The sequence below is a fragment of the Papio anubis genome, chromosome 11 (genome assembly GCF_008728515.1).
Source record: "Papio anubis isolate 15944 chromosome 11, Panubis1.0, whole genome shotgun sequence".
In the NCBI taxonomy this organism is placed as follows: Eukaryota; Metazoa; Chordata; class Mammalia; order Primates; family Cercopithecidae; genus Papio; species Papio anubis.
The window spans coordinates 88,888,801-88,909,544 of NC_044986.1; the positions used below are offsets into that span (position 1 = coordinate 88,888,801).

Genomic DNA, 20,744 nt, shown 5'->3' on the forward strand with positions numbered 1-20,744 from the left:
TCCTATACACATTTTGTTCAATTTATACCAAAGTATTTAATTTCCTATGGAATAAGTGGTATTATGTTTTTAATTTAGATTTCCATATGTTCATTGTTAGTGGAGAGAAACTGATTGTATGTGTTCATCTTGGACCCTGAAACTTTTTGGAAATCATTCATTCATTCTGGGAGGTTTTCATTTGTTGTTGTTGTTGCTGTTGTTCATTTGTTGTTGTTGTTGTTGTTTTTGAGACAGAGTTTTGCTCCTGTTGCCCAGGCTGGCGTGCAATGGCATGATCTCGGCTCACCGCAACCTCCGCCTCCCAGGTTCAAGCGATTCTCCTGCCTCTCGAGTAGCTGGGATTACAGGCATGCACCACCACACCCAGCTAATTTTGTATTTTTAATAGAGACAAGGTTTCTTCATATTGGTCAGGCTGCTCTTCAACTCCCGACCTCAGATGATCCACCCACCTCGGCCTCCCAAAGTGCTGGGATTACTGGCATGAGCCACTGTGCCTGGCCTGAGGTTTTTATTTTCTAAGATTCCTTGTAATATTCTACATATATAATCATGTCATATGTAAATATAAAGTTTTATTTCTTCTCTATGTGTATGACTTCTATTTCATTCTCTTGCTGCATTGTGCTTGATAAAAGTTACAGTACTATAATCAGTAAGATTGGCAAGAGCAAACATCCTTGCCTCGTTCCCAGTTTTACAGGGAAAGCATTCATCTTACCAGCAAATATATTTGCTATAGATATTTTGTGCATGTTCATTTATCAAATTGAGGAAGATCCTCTCAATGTCTAGTATGGTGAGTTTTTATCATGGATGGATATTGCATTTTGTCAAATGCTTTCTCTATATTAACTGATGGTACGTAATTTTTCTTCTTTAGCCTATGGTGGGTTAATCACACTGATTGATTTCTGAATGTTAAACCAGCCTTGCTTGCATAACTCAAGTAAATCCCACTTGGTTATGGTGTACACTTTTTACATGACTCTTTTCTATTTGCTAGTATTTTGTTAAAGATTTTTGCTACAAAATTTATGAGAGGCATAGGTCTGTAGTTTTATAATTTTTGTACTGTCTGTATGGTTTTGGCATCAAAATAATTTTTTAAATGCGTTAAGAAGTGTTCCCTCTTGGCGGGGCGCGGTGGCTCACACCTGTAATCCTAGCACTTTGGGAGGCCGAGGTGGGTGAATCACGAGGTCAGGAGTTTGAGCCTGGCCAATATGGTGAAACCCCGTCTCTAGTAAAAATACAAAAATTAGCCAAGCATGGTGGCATGCGCCTGTAGTCCCAGCTACTCAGGAGGCTAAGGCAGGAGAATCACTTGAACCTGGGAGACAGAGGTTGCAGTGAGCCGAGATTACACCACTGTACTCCAGCCTGGGTGACTGAGCAAGACTCCATCTCGATAAGTAAGTAAATAAATAAATATTTCCGCTTCCATTTTCTGAGAACATTATATAAAATCACCATTAATTCTTATGTAAATGTTAGGTAGAATTCTCTACTGAGGACTACAACTCTCTTGTACTCGGAAATTGGTTTTTTGGAGGTTTTTATTTAAAATTTAAATTCTTTGATTCAAATTATGTCAACTTTTATGAAAACCTATGGGTCATTCAAATTATTTGTATCACCCTGATTGAGTTGTAACAGTTTGTAGTTTCTGAAGAACTGCTACATTTCTTCTATGTTGTCATTTTTTTGGGGGGGCGCGGGGGCAGAGTTTTGCTCTGCTGCCCAGGCTAGAGTGCAATGGCACAATCTCAGCTCACCGCAACCGCCCACTCCCTGGGTTCAAGCCATTCTCCTACCTCAGCCTCCTGAGTAGCTGGGACTACAGGCATGCACCACCACACCAGGCTAATTTTTGTATATTTAGTAGAGACAAAGTTTCACCACGTTGGCCAGGGTGGTCACGAACTCTCGACCTCAGGTGATCCACCCGCCTTGGCCTCCCCAAGTGCTGAGATAACAGGCATGAGCCACCACACCTGGCCTATGTTGTCATATTTATGAGCATAAAGTTGTTGACAAGATTCCCTTATTACACTGTTAAATGGATAGCAGATTGATATTCCCTGTTTCATTCCAGATATTGATGATTTGTCATCTCATTTTATATTTTTAATCAATATTGCTAGACGTTTATCAATTTTATTGATTTTTTCCAAAAAAACCCTACGCTTCATTAGTTTTCTCTACTTTTTCGTATTTTCAATTTTACTGATTTCTGCTTCCAGTATTATTTTCTTCCTTCTACTTAACAGAGGTTTTATTTTGCTCTTTGCTAGTTTTTTACTGTAGAAAGTCAATTATGGGTTTGCGACCTATTATCCTCTTTAATGTTAGCATTTAGTGCTATACATTTCTCTACCAGCACTGCTTTAGCTACCTCCCACAAATATTGATATGGTATGGTCTCATTTTCATTAAGTCTATGCGCTTCTACTATTGAATTTGAGGTCTCTTCTTCACTCCAGACTTTATTTAAACTCTGATGCTTAATTTCTAAATGATTAAATATTTTCCTATTGTCATTCTATTACTGATTTGTAGTTTGGTTTCATTATGGCCAGAAAACATACATACTCAGAATGATTTCAATTATTTTAAATCTGCCAAGGCTTATCTATGGCCCAGGATATGGTCTACCTTTCTGAATATTCCATGGACACTTGAGAAAAAAATTGTATTTTGCTGTTGTTGGGCACTATTCTTTTTTTTTTTTTTTTTTTTTTTTTTTTTTGAGACAGATTCTCATTCTGTAACCTAAGCTTTGTAACACAATCTTGGCTCACTGCAACCTTCACCTCCCGGTTCAAGCAATTCTCCTGCCTTGGCTTCCTAAGTAGCTGGGACTACAGGCATGCGCCACTATGCCTGGCTAATTTTTGTATTTTTAGTAGAGACAAGGTTTCACCATGTTATCCAGACTACTCTTGAACTCCTGACTTCAAGCAATCCACCCACCTCGGCTTCCCAAAGTGCTGGGATTACAAGTGTGGGCCACCGCACCCGGCCTTGTTGAGCACTATTCTACAATGTTGCTTCAGTCCTGTTGGCTGATGTTGCTGTCCTGTTCTTCTATATCTGCCAGTAATCATGGCTAGTAATTCTACCAATTGCTAAGAGTGATGAATTTTCCAACTACAATTTAAAATGTGCTTTTCTCTTTTCAGCTCAGTTTTGTTTTGTGTACTTTGAGGTTTGCTAGAGACACATCTAGGATCGTTGCATTTTTGTTGCATTGATCCTTTTATCATACATAATGTTCTTTCTGTCTAATAATTTTCTTTGTTCTGGAGTCTACTGTATTTGATATTAACAGTGTCACTCTTTGTTTTGATTAATGTTTGTACAGTTTATCTTTTTATATACTTTATCAACCTATGTTGTTCACTATGTTATGAGTTTCCTAAGAAAACATTTTTAGGATGGGTGGAACAAGATGGTGGAATAGAGAACGCCACCTATCATACCCACTCCCTTGCAGGAAGACTAAAATTGACAACTATCTACACAAAAAAAGCAGTTTCACAGGAAGTAAGAGTCACGTGAGCACTTACAGAGTGGTTTTCACTTCATATGGCCGAAACAGAACAGTTTGGAAGTTCCTGAAAAAACTAAAAATAGAGCTATCATATGATCCAGCAATCCCACTCCTAGGTATATACCCAAAAGAAAAGAAATCAGTACATCAATGAGATATCTCTGCTCCCATGTTTACTGCAGCACTGTTCACAACAGCTAAGATCTGCTAAGTGTCCACAACAGCTAAGTGTCCATTCACAGATAAACAGATAAAGAAAATGTGGTACATATACACAATGGAGTACCATTCAGCCATAAAAAAGAATGAGAGATCCTGTCATATGCAACAAAGTAGATGGAAATGGAGGCACAGAATGTTAATTTTGCATGTCCTCATTTATTTGTGAAAGCTAAAAATTAACACAACTGAACTCGTGGAGGTGTGGTAGACAGTAGAAGGATGGTTACCAGAGGCTGGGAAAGGTAGTGGGGTGGGGTGGGGGTAAGGTGAGGATGGTTAAAGGGTACAAAAAAAGTTAGAAAGAATGAATAAGACCTAATATTTGCTAGCGCAACAGGGTGACTATAGTCAAATTTAATTGTACATTTTAAAATGACTAAAAGAGTATAACTGGATTGTTTATAACACAGAAGATAAATACTCGTGGGAATAGACACCCAATTTACCCTAATGTGATTACCAGACATTGAGTGCCTGTATCAAAACATCTCCTGCACCCCAAAAATATATACACCTACTATGTACTCACAAAAATTAAAAATTTTAGAATCATGTTTTACGTTTTTTCCACTCTGCCAATTTATATTTTAATTAGTGTACTCTGATTATTTACATTTAAGGTAAATATTGCTCTGCTAGGCTGCTATTTGTTTTGTTTTCTGTTTTCCATTCATCTGTTCCTTTTTCCTTATTTTCCTATTAGTTACCTAAATATTCCTTTAGATTCCATGTTGGTTTATTTACAGTATTTCTAAGTGTACCACATTTTATAGTTTTCTCAGTAGTTGTTCTAGGTATAAAAATGTACATATGTAACTTATCACACTCTATCAGGCATGTTACCACTTCAAGTGAAATGTACCAAGTTTCATTCTACTTAGGCCCCTTTACCCTCCCCACTTTTAAAATATAATTGTCTTAAGTGTTTCCCCTACATACAGAGCATTTTGCTGCAACCATCAAAAATGATTCTAGAAACTCATGAGAAAAATATATTTATCCCCATTTTTGCCAACCTCCAATCTTCTTTCTTTCCTGCATTCCAAGCCTTCTTGTGTTATTTCCGTTCTATTTAGAGAACTGCTAGTCAATTTTTAAAGGTAGGTTTGCTAGCAACATTTTCTCTTAGCTTCGCTGTCTAATGATGCCTTTAGTTCTCCTTTATTCATGAATATAGTTTCAAAAGACACAGATATTTTATTTGATAGTGCTTTCCTGTCAGTGCTTGAGAAAATATACTACTTCCTTCCAGCCACCATAGTTTCAGAAGAGAAACCCACCGTCATTCCCTGTAGAGAATGTACTGTTTCTCTCTGGCTACTTTGAAAATTTTTGTCTTTAGTTTTCAAAAATTTAATTACAGTGTGAGTTTGCCATGGACTTAACTTATTTGATGTTACTTCAGACTCGGGAATGTGTAGTTTTATATCTTTTGCTAAATTTGAGAAGATCTAGCCATTACTTCTTCAAATACTTTAAACACCTCTTTCCCTTCCTTCTGATGTTACAAACGTTAGTTCTTTTGTTATTGCCCCACTTTCCAAATACTGAGAATCAAACCTCTTCCCATTCCCTCCTGCCTTCCGGCTTTGTCCAAGCTACCACAATCATTCATAAGAAAAATTACCACAGGCCTTTAATGCGCTCTCTATGCCCTATGCCATGCCCAATATTTCCTCTAAGGAGGTGAGAAAGATCTTATAGAAATATAAATCAGATGTTGCTCATCTGCTGAAAATCCACCACTAAATTAAAAGTAAAATTAACTGAGTAAGGCTTATGATAGGCTCACCTTTGGACTCCAGCTGCCTTCAATCAACCCCTCCCTTCAGCCACTGTGACTTTTTGGTTATTCCTGAAAACCACCAAGCACATTCCTGTCCAAGGCTAGAAGCTACAACTACCCCTGCTGAAAAGGGGCAGAATCCTCATGGCTCACACAGTCATTTCATTCAAGTTTCTGCTCTAATGTTGACCTCATTAAGGCTTCCCCTGACAGTTCCTTAAAGTACCACATTCAGCCAATCTAACTTCCTTTAATTTCTATCAGTGTCTTCAAAACCACAGAACATTTAATATACATATACATATAAGTATACATAATATACTTAGAGACATAATTTTTTATTTTATTTTTTTATATTTATGTACTTGTTTTTGAGAGACAGTCTCGCTCTGTCTCCCAGGCTGGAATGCAGTGGCGCAATCTCAGCTCACTGCAACCTCTGCCTCCCGGGTTCAAGTGATTCTCCTGCCTCAGCCTCCCAAGTAGCTGGGATTACAGGCACCTGCCACCACGTCCAGCTAATTGTGTATTTTTAGTAGAGACGGGGTTTCTCCATGTTCGCCAGGCTGTTCTCAAACTCCTGACCTCAAGTGATCTGCCTGCCTTGACCTGCGCTGGGATTACAGGTGTGAACTACCACGCCCGGCCTGTTTTTCATCATTATATTCTCAGCACACAGCAAGTACTCAAAAATTATTTGCTGAGTTTAAAAATGAGTGTATAAAAAATTCTGACAACAGAATAAACACAAAACAATGGAGGTAAGGTGGGACACTGAAAGTGCTTTAAGAAAAATGATAATCAAGAAAAGATACGATAACAAAGTAAAGTTGAGGTGGGCAAAGACTCAACTATTGACAGGTGTAAGAATAGCAAACATTCAAAAAAATGATTCAAAAAGGAGGAATTTTGTGAGTAGTGTCTGGAGGTTTGATTTAGGTATTCTCCATCACTTCCACAGGTTAGGACCCCTATGGAGATGTTCTTGAAAAATGTCCCAAAGTTGCCAATCCCTGAATTGGAAACTACTTGGAAACAACAAATCCCCTGATGTGAATCTGTGCAGTACATATTAACTCACCTGAAAAGCTCTGGCTTGGGAATTCTTCCACCAGTCTCCATGGCTCTTCTCCTTGTTCCAGCCTGGAGATCACCTCTGGTTTGTGAACACAATACCCTGTTAACAGGAAATAATTTAGGATTTGGACCAAGCAGTCTAGACCTCAGGCCTTTGAAGCAGGAAGAAGCTTCTGGGGCTGCTTCAAGTTGCCAGTGGAACATTTTCACTGGAGAAGTGAACACAAGTATCTTCTGGTGCTCAAAGGTGATCAATCAACACCGACTCCTGAAGCCTAACCTTAAATATCATTAAACTATACAGACTGCCCATATGCTTCATAATCAAAAGAATAAACAAATGCTATTTAGAATGATACAGTGAACAGATCTTACCCACTGAGACAAGGTTGCTGTAGTTCTCCAGCATCACATCTCTATACAGAGCCCTCTGACTAGGGTCCAGGTGCTGCCACTCCTCCTGGCTGAAGCCCACAGTCACATCTTTAAATGATACTGACCCCTGGAACTTCTGTTCTACCTGAAATGTTCAGAATTAGGTGGCATGAAAAAAGAAGTATGGGCTAATCCTTACCACGATTATTATTCATAGAATATTTGTTTTGCTTTGTACTTTTAGGGAAAAAAAGAAATCATAACAGAAATATTCTGCCATTAATGCATTAAGATATTAATTCATGCAAAAGAAATCATGAAGTTCCTACAATGTACCTGGAACTATCATCACTGCTGGAAATACTAAGATTAATAAAAATCTTCCTGTGATCAAAGAACATACAGAGTGATAAGAAAATATATGTGGTAACATGTTACAAGTACTAAGGTGAAAGTACAAACACAATAGACTAATATTAGGAACAAAGTTAGCTCTGTTTTGAGCTTAACTGAGGAAGTACAGCTGTTGGTTAAATTATGAAGAACACTCTGTTACGTTCTTCATAAGCATGGGGCCATGATACAAGCATAGGTGAGGGCCTCCAACACAATGCAGACATCAACAAAAAGACAGACAGCACAGGAGATGGCCTGGTGCTATCTTGAGAAAAAAAGTCAAGGAAATGGGTTATAGAGTAATTTTAGACCAATGGTCTCCAGAGTATTTGATCATTTACCATTTTCAAGAATATTACTGAGAACTACAGATTTATATTTACAAATCACAGAAAAAAATTGTCAGTACATTTATTATGAATTCCAATTTAATTCTCATTTGGATTTAAAAATGTAGAGAAACAGCCTGACATTTTCTTCATCACAATACATATTCTGGGTTCTAATCCTTTAATTCAGAGATAATAATAAGGATGTAGAGAAAATGGAAAGATTTTGGAAGTATTATACTTGAAACATCTGTAAGGTACATAGGAGAAGATATCCAATTGGACTGTTCTGGATATCCTCTAGGGCGCATCTTTTAGGGATCACTGCTGTGAAAAAGGGAGAGCCAAAGATGAGATGTGAGCATATACTGAAATTATGTGATCAGGTTTTGTTTACAGAACCAATTCTATTGAGAACAGCAAGGGACAAAACAACATTTACATAAACTACTGTAGAAGAAACCAGGATGCAAATAGGGCACAGATAATAGGAGACAGAGCAACAAAATGTGGTCACCAATTCATTAAGAAAAAAAATGTTTCCTCTGCCTATCCCCATGAACAGCTGCCCAGATACTAGGGCCACCACGTAAACCAGGAAAAGTTAGGGCAAAATAGGTTGGACACAGTATTCTAGCAAGACATGTCCTAAATATATTAACTTTGAAGTATAGGCTTAGTGCGGTGGCTCACGCCTATAATCTCCACACTTTGGGAGGCTGAGGCAGGTGGATCACCTAAAGTCAGGAGTTAGAGACCAGCCTGACCAAAATGGTGAAACCCCATCTCTACTAAAAATACAAAACATTAGCCAGGTATGGTGGCCGGCACCTGTAATCCCAGCTACTTAGGAGGCTGAGACAGGAGAAACCCTTTAACCTGGGAGGCAGATGTTGCAGTGAGCCAAGGTCAGCGCCACTGCACTCCAGCCTGGGTAACAAGAGCAAAACTCCAATTCAAAAAAAAAAAAAAAAATGAAGCATAATATGAAAATCAAGAATGAAACAAGGACTACAGAGACATTTATAATATAGTGGTGTTCAAAGACATCAAGAGAAAATCAGACGGTTGTCAGAAAACTGAGGAAGGAAAATAATCAAGAATGGAACTGGAGGCCAGGCACGGTGGCTTGCATCTGTAATTCTAGTACGTCAAGGCAGGCGGCTCACTTGAGGTCAGGAGTTCAAGACCAGCCTGGCCAACATGATGAAACCCCGTCGCTACTAAAAATACAAAAACATTAGCCAGGCATGGTGGTGGGTGCCTGTAATCCCAGTTCCTCGGGAGGCTAAGGCAAGAGAATCACTTGAACCCGGGAGGTGGAGGTCACAGTGAGCTGAGATCGCACCACTGCACTCCAGCCTGGGCGACACTGTCTCAAAAAAAAAGGTAAGTAATTCTTCCCAAATTTATATATAGGTTCAATTCAACCCCAAAGAAAGTCTCAGCAAGTTATTTTATGAATACTAACAACATTTGTATGGAAATGCAAGGAACTAGGAAGAGCCAGGATATTGCTGAAGAAAAAAATGTGTTAAACCCACTAGTAGACGCTAAGATATTTCACCAAGTGTGGTACTGGCACAACCAACCAACAGAACATAGTCCAAAAAACACACAGACATATATGAACACATAATTGATGACAAATATCACAATGTAAAACAGTGGGGAAAGGATGGTGTTTTCAAAAATAATTCTACATTAACCGTATGAAAAAAGGAATCTGATGATGGTGATGTACTGATGGGGTTTTGGTGTAGGTGTCCTTCCTGTTTGATAGTTTTCCTTCTAACAGTCAGGACCCTCAGCTGTAGGTCTGTTGGAGATTGCTTGAGGTCCACTCCAGACCCTGTTTGCCTGGGTATCAGCAGCAGAGGCTGCAGAAGATAGAATATTTCTGAACAGCGAGTGTACCTGTCTGATTCTTCCTTTGGGAAGCTTCCTCCTCAGGGGTATACTCCACCCCAGAGGTGTGGGGTGTCAGGACTGCCCCTAGTGGGGATGTCTCCCCAGTTAGGCTACTCAGGTCAGGGACCCACTTGAGCAGGCAGTCTGTCCGCCTCAGATCTCAGCCCTGTTGGGGAGCTCCACTGCCTCTCTCAAAGCTGTCAGACAGAGTCGCTATGCCTGCAGAGTTTTCTGCTGCTTTGCTGTTGTTGTTGTTGTTGTGTAGCTGTGCCCCTGTCCCCAGAGGTGGGAGGCCCACAGAGACAGGTAGGTGCTTTTCTTGAGCTGCTGTGAGCTCCACCCAGTTGGAGCTTCCCAGCAGCTTTGCTTACCTACTTAAGCCTCAGTAATGGCGTGGCTTCCTCCCCCAGCCTCACTGCTGCCCCTGCCCGTGATCACAGACTGCTGTAAGCAGCAATGAGGGAGGCTACATGGGCGGGACCCTCCCAGCCACAGGTGTGGGATATGATCTCCTGGTGTGCCTGTTTGGCTTAAAGCCGCCATTGGGGTGGAGCACCCTATTCTCTCCAGGTGTTGTGTGTCCAGTTCCCCTGGCTAGGAAAAGTGATTCCCTCCCCTGCGCTTCCCAGGTGAGGCGATGTCAGCCTGCTTCAGCTCTCCCTCGGTCGGGCTGGCAGCATGGACTGCGCACCCATCATCCGGCACTCCCCAGTGAGATGAACCCAGCACCCAGTTGAAATGTCGTGCAGAAATCAATCGGTCTTCGGTGTCGCCATGCTGGAGTTGGTGACTGAGCTGTTCCTTTATTCGCCATCTGCTCCGCTTCCAGTGTTCATCAGTACATCACCATCATCAAAGACCAGAGGCAGATAAACCACAAAGAGTGGAAAAAGCAGGGCAGAAAAGCTGGAAATTCAAAATAAGAGCACATCTCCCCGCAAAGGAGCTGCGAGTCATCGCCAGCAACGGATCAAAGCTGGACAGAAAATGACTTTTGACGAGATGAGAGAAGAAGTCAGTCCATCAAATTTCCTAGAGCTAAAGGAGGAATTCACGTACCCAGCGCAAAGAAACTAAAAATCTTGAAAAAAAGTGGAAGAATTGACGGCCAGGACTAATTAATGCAGAGAAGGTCATAAACTTAAATGAAAGAGATGAAAACCATGACACGAAATGCGGACAAATGCACACGCCTTCAGTAACCACTCATCAACTGGAAGAAAGAGTTTCAGCGATTGGAGGAATCAAATGAATGAAATGAAGCGAGAAGAGAAACCAAAAGAAAAGAAGAAAAGAAAATGAACAAAGCCTGCAAGAAGTATGGATTATGTAAAAGACCAAATCTGGCCTGATTGGGGTGCCTAAGTGAGGGGGGAAAATGGAACCAAGTTGGAAAACACCTTCAGGATATCATCCAGGAGAACTTCCCCAACCTAGTAGGGCAGGCCAACATTCAACCAGGAAATACAGAGAACGCCACAAAGATAATTCTCGGTGAAGAGCAACCCAAGACAATACACTGCCAGGATTCACCAAAGTTGAAATGAAGGAAAAATCTTAAGGGCAGCCAGGAGGAGAAAGGTCGGTTACCCACAAAGGGTGAAACATCAGACTCACAGCAGATCTCCCCCGGCAGAAACCTCCAAGCCAGAAGAGTGGGGGCCAATATTCACCATTCTAAAGAAAAGAATTTTAAACCCAGAATTTCATATCCAGCCGTTAAGTTTCATAAGTGAAGGAGGAAATAAAATCCTTTACAGATAAGCAAATGCTTAGGAGATTTTGTCACCACTAGGCCTTTGCCTTTTACAAGAGACCCTGGAAGGAAGCACTCAACATGGAAAGGAACAACCCACGCAAGCAAAACATGCCAAAATGTAAAAGACCATCGAAAAGCAGGGAAGAAACTGCATCAACTAAACCAGAAGCAAAATAAATCCACACATCATAATGGCGGACTAAGTTCACACAGAACAATCTTAACCTTAAATGTAAATGGACTAAATGGTCCAATGAAAAGACACAGACTGGCAAAACTGGATAAAGAGTCAAGACCCATCAGCCCATGTATTCAGAGACCCATCTCACACCTGAGAGACATACATAGGCTCAAAAATAAAGGGGATGGAGGAAGATTTACCAAGCAGTTTTGGAGAACAAAAAAAAAAGCAGTTGGGTAATCCTAGTCTCTGATAAAATAGGACTTTAAACCATCAAAGATCAAAAGAGACAAAGAAGGCCATTACATAATGTAAAGGGATCAATCTAACAGGAAGAGCTTAACTGGTCCCAAATATATATGCACCCAATACAGGAGCACCTTAGATTCATAAAGCAAGTCCTTAGAGACTTTACAAAGAGACTTAGACTCCTATACAATAATAATAATGGGAGACTTCAACACTCCACTGTCAAATTAGACAGATCAACCAGACAGAAAAGTTGCTAACAAAGCATGTCCAGGAATTGAACTCATCTCTGCAGCAGCTAAGACCTAATAGACATCTATAGAACTTCCACCCCAAATCAAATGAATATACATATTCTTCTCAGTAATCACACGACTTACCCAAAATTGACCAATGAATTGGAAGTAAAGCACCTCAGCAAATGTACAAGAACAGAAATTATAAATAAACTGTCTCCTCAGACCACAGTGCAACTGTCTAGAACCAGGGACTAAGAAACTCAATCAAAACCGCCAACTACATGGAAACTGAACAACCCAAGTCTCTGAATGAATACTGGGTACATAAATTCAAATGATGGCAGAAATAAAGATGTTTTAAACCAAACAAAGATACAACATACCAGGAATCTCTGGGACACATTTAAAGTGAGTGTGCAGAGGTACCATGCACTAAATGCCCACAAGAGAAAGCAGGAAAGATCAAAAAATTGACACTCTAACATCGCAATTAAAAAAGAACTAGAGAAGCAAGAGCAAACACATTCCAAAGCTAGCAGAAGGGCAAGAAATAACTAAGATCAGAGCAGAACTGAAGGAGAGACACAAAAACCCTCCAAAAAAAAATCAATGAATCCAGGAGTTGGTTTTTTGAAGAGATCAACAAAAATTGACAGACCACTAGCAAGACTAATAAAGAAAGTGAGAAGAATCAAATCACGCAATTAAAATGATAAAGGGGATAATACCACCGACCCCACAGAAATACAAACTACCATCAGAGAATACTATAAACACCTCACGCTAGAATAAACTGGAAAACCTAGAGAAACTGATAATTTCCTTGACACTTTTACACTCTTCCAAGACTAAATAGGAAGAAGCTAATCCCCTGAATAGACCAATAGTAGGCCTGAAATTGAGGCAATACTCAATAGCCTACCAACCAAAAAAAGTCCAGGGACCAGATGGATTCACAGCTGAATTCCCACCAGAGGTATAAGGAGTGGAGTTGGTACCATTCCTTCTGGAAACTATTCCAATCAAGGAAAAGAGGAATCCTCCCAACTCATTTTATGAGGCCAACATCATCCTGATACCTGTATTCGGCAGCAGAGACACACAAAAAAGCAGAATTCTTAGACCAATATCCTGATGTCACCATGCAAAATCCCCAATAAAATACTGTAAAACCGGATTCAACAACACATCAAAGCTAACCACCACACTCAAGTGGGTTCATCCCTGGGATGCAAGGCTGGTTCAACATTCGCAAATCAATAAACACAACCAAGTATATAAACAGAACCAAAAGACAAGAACCACATGATTATATCTCAATAGATGCAGAAAGGCTTTGACAAATTCAACAGCCCTTCATGCTAAAACATCAATAAATTCGGCATTGATGGGAACCCACTCAAAAATAATAGAGCTATTTATGATAAACCACAGCCAAATATCGCTACTGAATGGGCAAAAACTGGAAAATTCCTTGAAAACTGGCACAGACAGGTATGCCCTCACCACTCCTATTCAAATATAGTAAAGTTCTATTAGGGCAATTAGGCAAGAGAAAGAAATCAGGGGTATTCAGTTAGAAAAATAAGAAGTCAAATTGTCCCTGTTTGCAGATGACATGATTTCATTTAGAAACCCCATTGTCTCAGCCCAAAATCTCCTTAAGCTGGGATAAGCAACTTCAGCAGTCTCAGGATAAAATTAATGTGCAAAACTGCCAAGCATTCTTTATACACCAATAACAGACAAACACAGAGCCAAATCTCATGAACACTTCCACCGCCAACAAGAGAATCAAATACCTAGGGAATCCAACCAAGGGATGTAAAGGACCTCTTCAAGGAGAACTACAACCACTGCTCAAGTGGAAATAAAAGAGGACACAAACAAATGGTGTTCATACCATGTACCGCGGATAGAAAGAATCAATATCGTGCGGAAAATGGCCATACGCCTAAGGTAATTATGATTCAATGCCATCCTATCAAGCTACCAATGAGCTGGCAGAATTGAAAACTGCTTTAAAGTTCAAGTATGGAACCAAAAAAGAGCCCGTGATTCCAAAGACAATCCTAAGTCAAAAGAACAAAGCTGGAGGCATCACGCCACCTGACTTCCAAACCACTACAAGGCTACAGCAACCAAAACAGCATGGTACTGGTACCTGAAAACAGAGATATAGCACCGGCTGGAAACGCGAACAGAGCCAGAAGCCACACACACATCTACAGCCATCTGATCTTTGACAAACCTGAGAAAAAAATAAGAAATGGGGAAAGATTCCCCTATTTAATAAATGGTGCTGGAAATTGGCCAGCCATAAGTAGAAAGCTGAAACTGGATCCTTTCCTTTACTCCTTATAATTAAAAATTAATTCAAGATGGATTAGAGACTTAAATGTTAGACCTAATACTATAAAATCCTAGAGGAAAAACCAGGTAGTACCAATCTAGACATAGGCATGGCAAAAAGACTTCATGTCTAAACACCAAAAAGCAACGCAGCAAAAAGCTTTTAAAACTTGACAAATGATCTCATTAAATCCAAAGAGCTTCTGCACAGCAAAAGAAACTACCATCAGGAGTGAACAGGCAACCCACAGACTGTATGTTCTTTGCAATCTACTCATCTGACAAAGGGCTAATATCCAGGAACCACAAAGAACCTTGTGCAAATCTCATGAAACAAACAACCCCATCAAAAAGTGGGCAAAGGATATGAACAGACATTTCTCAAAAGAGGACATTCATACAGCCAACAGACATATGAAAAAATGCTCATCACTCACCGGCCATCATATGTGTGTAAAATGCAAATCAAAACCACACGAGATACCATTCACACCAGTAGAATGCCATCATTCAAAGTCAGGAAACAACAGGTGCTGGAGGATGAGAAATAGGAACACTTTTGCACTGTTGGTGGGATTGTAAACTAGTTCAACCATTATGGAAACAGTATGATGCATTCCTCAAATCCATCTAGAACTAGATGTACCATATGACCCAGCCATCCCATTGGGATATACCAAAGGAGCTATAAATTTATGCTGCGGCAGCACACACACGATAAGCCTATTTTGCAGCACTATTCACAATAGCAAAGACTTGGAATCAAACCCAAACGTCCATCAGTGACAGATTGATTAAGAAAACAAGCATACACCATGGAATACTATGCAGCCATAAAAAGGATGAGCCATAGGTCCTTTGTAGACATGGATGCAGCTGGAAACCATCATTCTTAGCAAACCATCACAAGAACAGAAAACCAAACAATCGCATGTTCTCACTCATAGGTGGGAACTGAAGAACGATCACTTGGACTCAGGAAGGTGTTCATCACACACCGGGCCTATCATGGGAGGGGGAGGGGAGGGATTCCGTACTTGGGAGTTTATACCTGATGTAATGACGAGTTGATAAGTTACATCAACAAGGGCACGCCATGCTATGTAACAAACCTGCATGTTATGGCTGCACCCTACAACTTAAAGTATAATAATAATAAATGAACAAAAGCAAGAAAAAAAAAAAAAAGAAAAAAAAGGAACTGACATCCTATCTCCATACAAAGCAGACACCATTCCAATGAAAGAGACATAAATGTGAATGCCAAAACAATAAATATTTGAAAAGATAACAAAAGAGATTATCTTCATGACCTCAAAGCAGGAAAAGTCATCTGAAATAGTACACAACACCAACAATAAACTTAATAAACTAATCTAGGGATTGGTAAACTTCTTCTGTAAAAACTCAGACATTAAATATTTGGCCAGTCACCGTGGCTCACACCTGTAATCTCAGCACTTTGGGAGGCAAGGCAGGTGGATCACGAGGACAGGAGTTCAAGACCAGCCTGGCCAAGTGAAACCCCGTCTCTTCTAACATACAAAATTAGCCAGGTGTGATGGCACGTGCCTGTAATTTCAGCTACTTGGGAGACTTAGCCAGGAGAATCCCTTGGGCCCTAAAGGCAGAGGCTACAGTGAGCCAAGATCGCACCACTGCACTCTAGCCTGGGTGACAGAGTGAGACTCTCTCCAAAAAAAAAAAAAAAACAGACATCATTAAATTTGGGGCTTTGCAGGCCAAAAGGTTCCTGTCACAACTACTCAACTCTGCCACTGAAGCCACAGATTAAATGGAAATGAGTGAATGAGCAGGGAGGTGTCGGGATTGTGAGGGGGACAAGACAGCAGCTTCAGGAGTGCTGGCAATGTTTGTTTTGACCTATGTATTCATTATTTGCACCATGGATTTGTAATAATTTATTAAGTTCTATATTTAAGGGGTTTTCTGTCTATCTGCTACACATGTAGAAATAAGATTCATTAAAAATTAAAATACGTAATCCTAGCACTTTGGGAGGCCAAGGCGGGTGGATCACGAGGTCAGCAGACTGAGACCAGCCTGGCCAACATCGTGAAACTCCGTCTCTACTAAAAATACAAAAATTAGCTGGGCATGGTGGCGCGTGCCTGTAATCCCAGCTACTCGGGAAGCTGAGGCAAGAGAATTGCTTGAACCTGGAAGCAGAAGTTCCAGTGAGTCAAGATTGCACCACTGTACTCCAGCCTGGTAATAGAGCGAGACTCTGTCTCAAAAAAATAAAAAAATAAATTAATTAAAATTAAAATACATTTTAATTTATTGATCAAAAAAAACTGAACTACATCCAAAAGAAAATTGAAACCTGTGTAAAATAAAAATTAAGAAAGCAGTTTGAGTCAATAGGCTGCACTCATTTCAGGGTTATCACTGGAAGGTTATTCACTATAGGTCCCTATGTTATGACCAAAAAAGGTATCTGCCAGGAAGTCTTTGTGTCTTCAGAGGAGTCTGTCTGTATCCAGTGTCTTCCTTTCTGCCGTGGTTGTTGAAAACATAAGAAACATATGAAGCTCAACTTATTGACTCTAACTTGGCCCTGCTATTGATCTGTTACTTTATATTTTCTGGGAAGTTTAATTTTTATGTATTACTAATTTCTCATCTTAACATATTGACTCTTGGCCAGGCACAGTGGCTCATGCTTGTAAACCCAGCACTTTGGGAGGCCAAGGCAGGCAGACTGAGCTCAGGAGTTCGCGACCAGCCTGGGCAACATGGTGAAACCCCGTCTCTATTAAAGTGCAAAAAATTAGCCAGGCGTGGCAGCGTGAGCCGGCAGCTCCAACTACTCGGGAGGCTGACACAGAAGAATTGCTTGAACCCGGGAGGCAGAAGTTGCAGTGAATCAAGATGGAGACACTGTACTCCACCCTGGGTGACAGAGCGAGACTCCATCTCACACAAAAACAAAAAAACAAAAACATCACCATATTGACTCTTACAAATTTCACAAAGTCCACTGCAAAATAAAGTAGGGAATTAAATAAACAACTTACCTTGTTCATTTTGTTCTGTTCTTGGAAAGACGGAGACAACTCTGAAGATACAGCTAAGTTAGAAAAAGAGGAATGGGATCATGAAAGATTTGGCCCGCCTGGCAACTCCCTGATTCTTCTGCCCTAAGAAGCCATACACACCCACTAGGTAAAATGCTCCCTCTGGGAGAATATCAATGTCCTCTGACACTCTGGAATAGGAGGTAGAAATGGTGAAAGACCACCCTAATATAACTCCAACATAATTATGCAGCTCTTGGGCACAAGATTTTTCACCAGGTGAAAGTAAATATTTGCTTCCTAAGGATTTCAATCTCCCTCGGTGTTCACAAAAAATGTATAATGATAATATTGGCTAAACAAGTTAACAATATATTTAATGAAGGAACATTAACACTAAAACCATTGTAAAAAATAGGACTAAGCTATTGATTTTCCCAGTAATGTTAACCTCTGGTGAGTGACTCCACAGAAAGCCATAAGCAGCAGTGCTTCAAAGAAAAAATCTATTTTAATTTTTTCGTCTAACTTTGTTGCTATTTCTCAAAGGGATATTTTAAACTTGCTTTGACGTATATGGAAAAGTAGACAGTACTGGCTTAGGGGTCAGATGTGACTTAGTCTTCCCTACTAACAAACTGATCCTGAACAAGTCAATAACCTTGACAAACAAAAAAAACAACAAAAAAAATATTTTTCTTCTAACAAATGAGGCAAAATTAGGTATTTTTTTTTCCCCCCCCGAGACGGCATTTCGCTCTTGGTGCCCAGTCTGGAGTGCAATGGTGCGATCTCGGCTACCTGCAACCTCCGCCTCCCGGGTTCAAGCAATTCTCCGCCTCACTAGCTGGGATTACGGGTATGCGCTACCACGCACAACTACTTTTCGTATTTTTCGTAGAGACGGGCTTTCACCATGTTGGTCAGGCTGGTCTCGAATTTCTGACCTCAGGTGATCCACCCGCCTCCGCCTCCCAAAGTGCTGGGATTACAGGTGCTAAGAGCCACCGCGCCAAGCCAAAATTAGGTAATTCTTGAAGATCTTTCCTGAGTGCAAGATCAAGTCAGGACAGAGGAACAGCAAATACCAAGATGCAGTGATAGACCTGACTGGAGGGCAGTTCGGAACCTAAAGAGGACGAATGCAGAACGTGGAACGGAGTCGGTCGGTGGGGCAGGCCACTGCACTCGCCCTTCCCCGCTCAGGTACGGTCGCGCCCTAGCACACCCGCTCCCGCTTGACCAAAGAACTGCCCCTCCCGCAAGGCTCAGCGCACGGACCACTTAAGCGCACATGCCCTCCTCTGCGGCCCCTACAAACGGGGGCGACACACGCGGTGCGGCCCGCTCTGGACAGAGACTGCGCCTTTAAGGAACAGGCCTAGCGTCCTGGCAGACATGCTGCAGCCCTGCCGTCCCCGGCTTCCCCTGTGAGGTCCCCCGGGCTCCTCCCCGCCACCTGGCACCGGCCCCCTGCCGCCCGCCCCCGGAATCGCGCGAGGCCCCCTCGCCCTCCCTGCCCAACCCACCCAGGCTTACCTCACTCTCTCATCTGGTTGATCGCGCGACCGCCTCCCACGCAAAACCTGAGAAAAACAAAAGGAAAGGCGGAAACGCACAGGTAGACGGTGGACGAGGCATGCGCGCAGCTAGCGCGCAAAGCCTGACGGTGTTGGCGCCCAACCTAAAAACTACCTTTCCCGTGAGGCCCCGCGAGCAACCCTTCGGGATTGGCTGAGAGGCGCCCCGCTAGGCAGTGGGCAGATGCCGTTGGAGTTGGTGCGGGAGCTTCCAGCAGCCCTGGCTCTCCCAGGGCGCCTCAAAGGGATGCACTGTAGGGGAGGTCTGTGTGCAGCGTGTGTGCAGTTTAGACACAGACGCGTCAAGAAGAGTTCAGCTGCGTGTCAGTTGCACTTTAAATGTTAGGAAGTAGATCTCATCGATACAAAAAGACTTTGACACTATCTGCGATTCTTTGGGAGCGGGAAAAAGGGGAGGTGCCACAGGAAAGCTACTTCATCAAAATCGTTAAAGCAATAACGATTTTCTGACTGAGCTACAATAATCCGAAAGAAGAAAATAAATGTCACATATTATTTCCTCTGTGACATTAAAATTGCTTGACTAAATGGAAATACATTTAGTCCATCTGTACCTTTCTTAGGAACACAAAATCCGTAAAAGAAGATCAACAAATTTTTGAGTATATTTTTTCTCTTTGATCTTTAGTGTATTGTGTACTTTACAAAAGCATTCTCAACTTTATCTGGAATAAGTAAAAACCTAAATAACACCCAGTATACGTTTTAAAAAGCAGGCAAAAATGCATAAGAAATATCTATATCTATCTGTCTATATAATATTGCTCTATTCAAAGTAGTTTGGCACCTGCTCCGTGGAAATAAGACACCATGATTAAGAGTATTCTTTAATGTGTAGTAAATACAGCATCTCAAAACAGTGAGGGAAAGAATGGAGTATTCCAAAGAGCATGTCATTCCGAGCAATTTGGAATATAGAGGTATACATAGATCACACATAATAAACTCTCAAATGTATACAATACTTAAACATTAAAACCACTAAACGAGTATAAATTTTTGAAAATTGACAAAGGGGCCAGGCACAGTGGCCCACACCTGTAATCCCAGCAATTTGGGAGGCAGAGGCAAGAGGACCACTTGATCCTTGGAGTTCAAGACCAGCCTGGGCACTATAGTGGGACCCCTATCTCTACAAAAAATTAAAAATAACGGTTAGCTGGGCATGTAGGCAGGTGCCTGTGATCCCAGCTACTCAAGAGGCTGAGGTTGGATGATCACTTGAGCCCCGGGCTGCAGTAAGCCATCATGGCACCACTGTGCTACAGCCTGGGTGTCAAAGTGAGACCTTGTCCCAAAAAAAAACAAAAAGGGATGTGATGCCAAAGATAGAAACTATAAATTTAATATCAGTTACATTTTATAATACAGAAAAATAAGCAACTCCATTCCAGCAAAACTTTTTTAGTCTATTACGAGAATTGAAAGAAATGCAAATATGGCCGGACATGGTGGCTCACACCTGTAATCTCAGCACTTTGGGAGGCTGAGGCGGGCAGATCATGAGGTCAAGAGATCTAGACTATCCTGCGCAACATGGTGAAACCCCTTCTGTACTAAAAATACAAAAATTAGGTGGGGCGTGGTGGTGCGCACCTGTAGTCCCAGCTACTCGGGAGGCTGAGGCAGGAGAATTGCTTGAACCTGGGAGGTGGAGGTTGCAGTGA

At 41.2% G+C, this 20,744-nt stretch overlaps 1 protein-coding gene across 1 annotated transcript in view; it reads right to left on the reverse strand.

The window, feature by feature from the left end:
* Positions 1-19,330, reverse strand: part of LOC101017757 (zinc finger protein 33A) — a 57,662-nt gene extending 38,332 nt beyond the window's left edge. Inside the window, 4 exon segments of the mRNA XM_021943210.2 lie at positions 6,649-6,744; positions 7,020-7,164; positions 17,477-17,529; positions 19,016-19,330. Of these exon segments, the coding sequence (XP_021798902.2) occupies positions 6,649-6,744; positions 7,020-7,164; positions 17,477-17,485 (250 nt within the window). The 5' untranslated portion in view covers positions 17,486-17,529; positions 19,016-19,330.
* Positions 19,331-20,744: the final 1,414 nt, after the last annotated feature.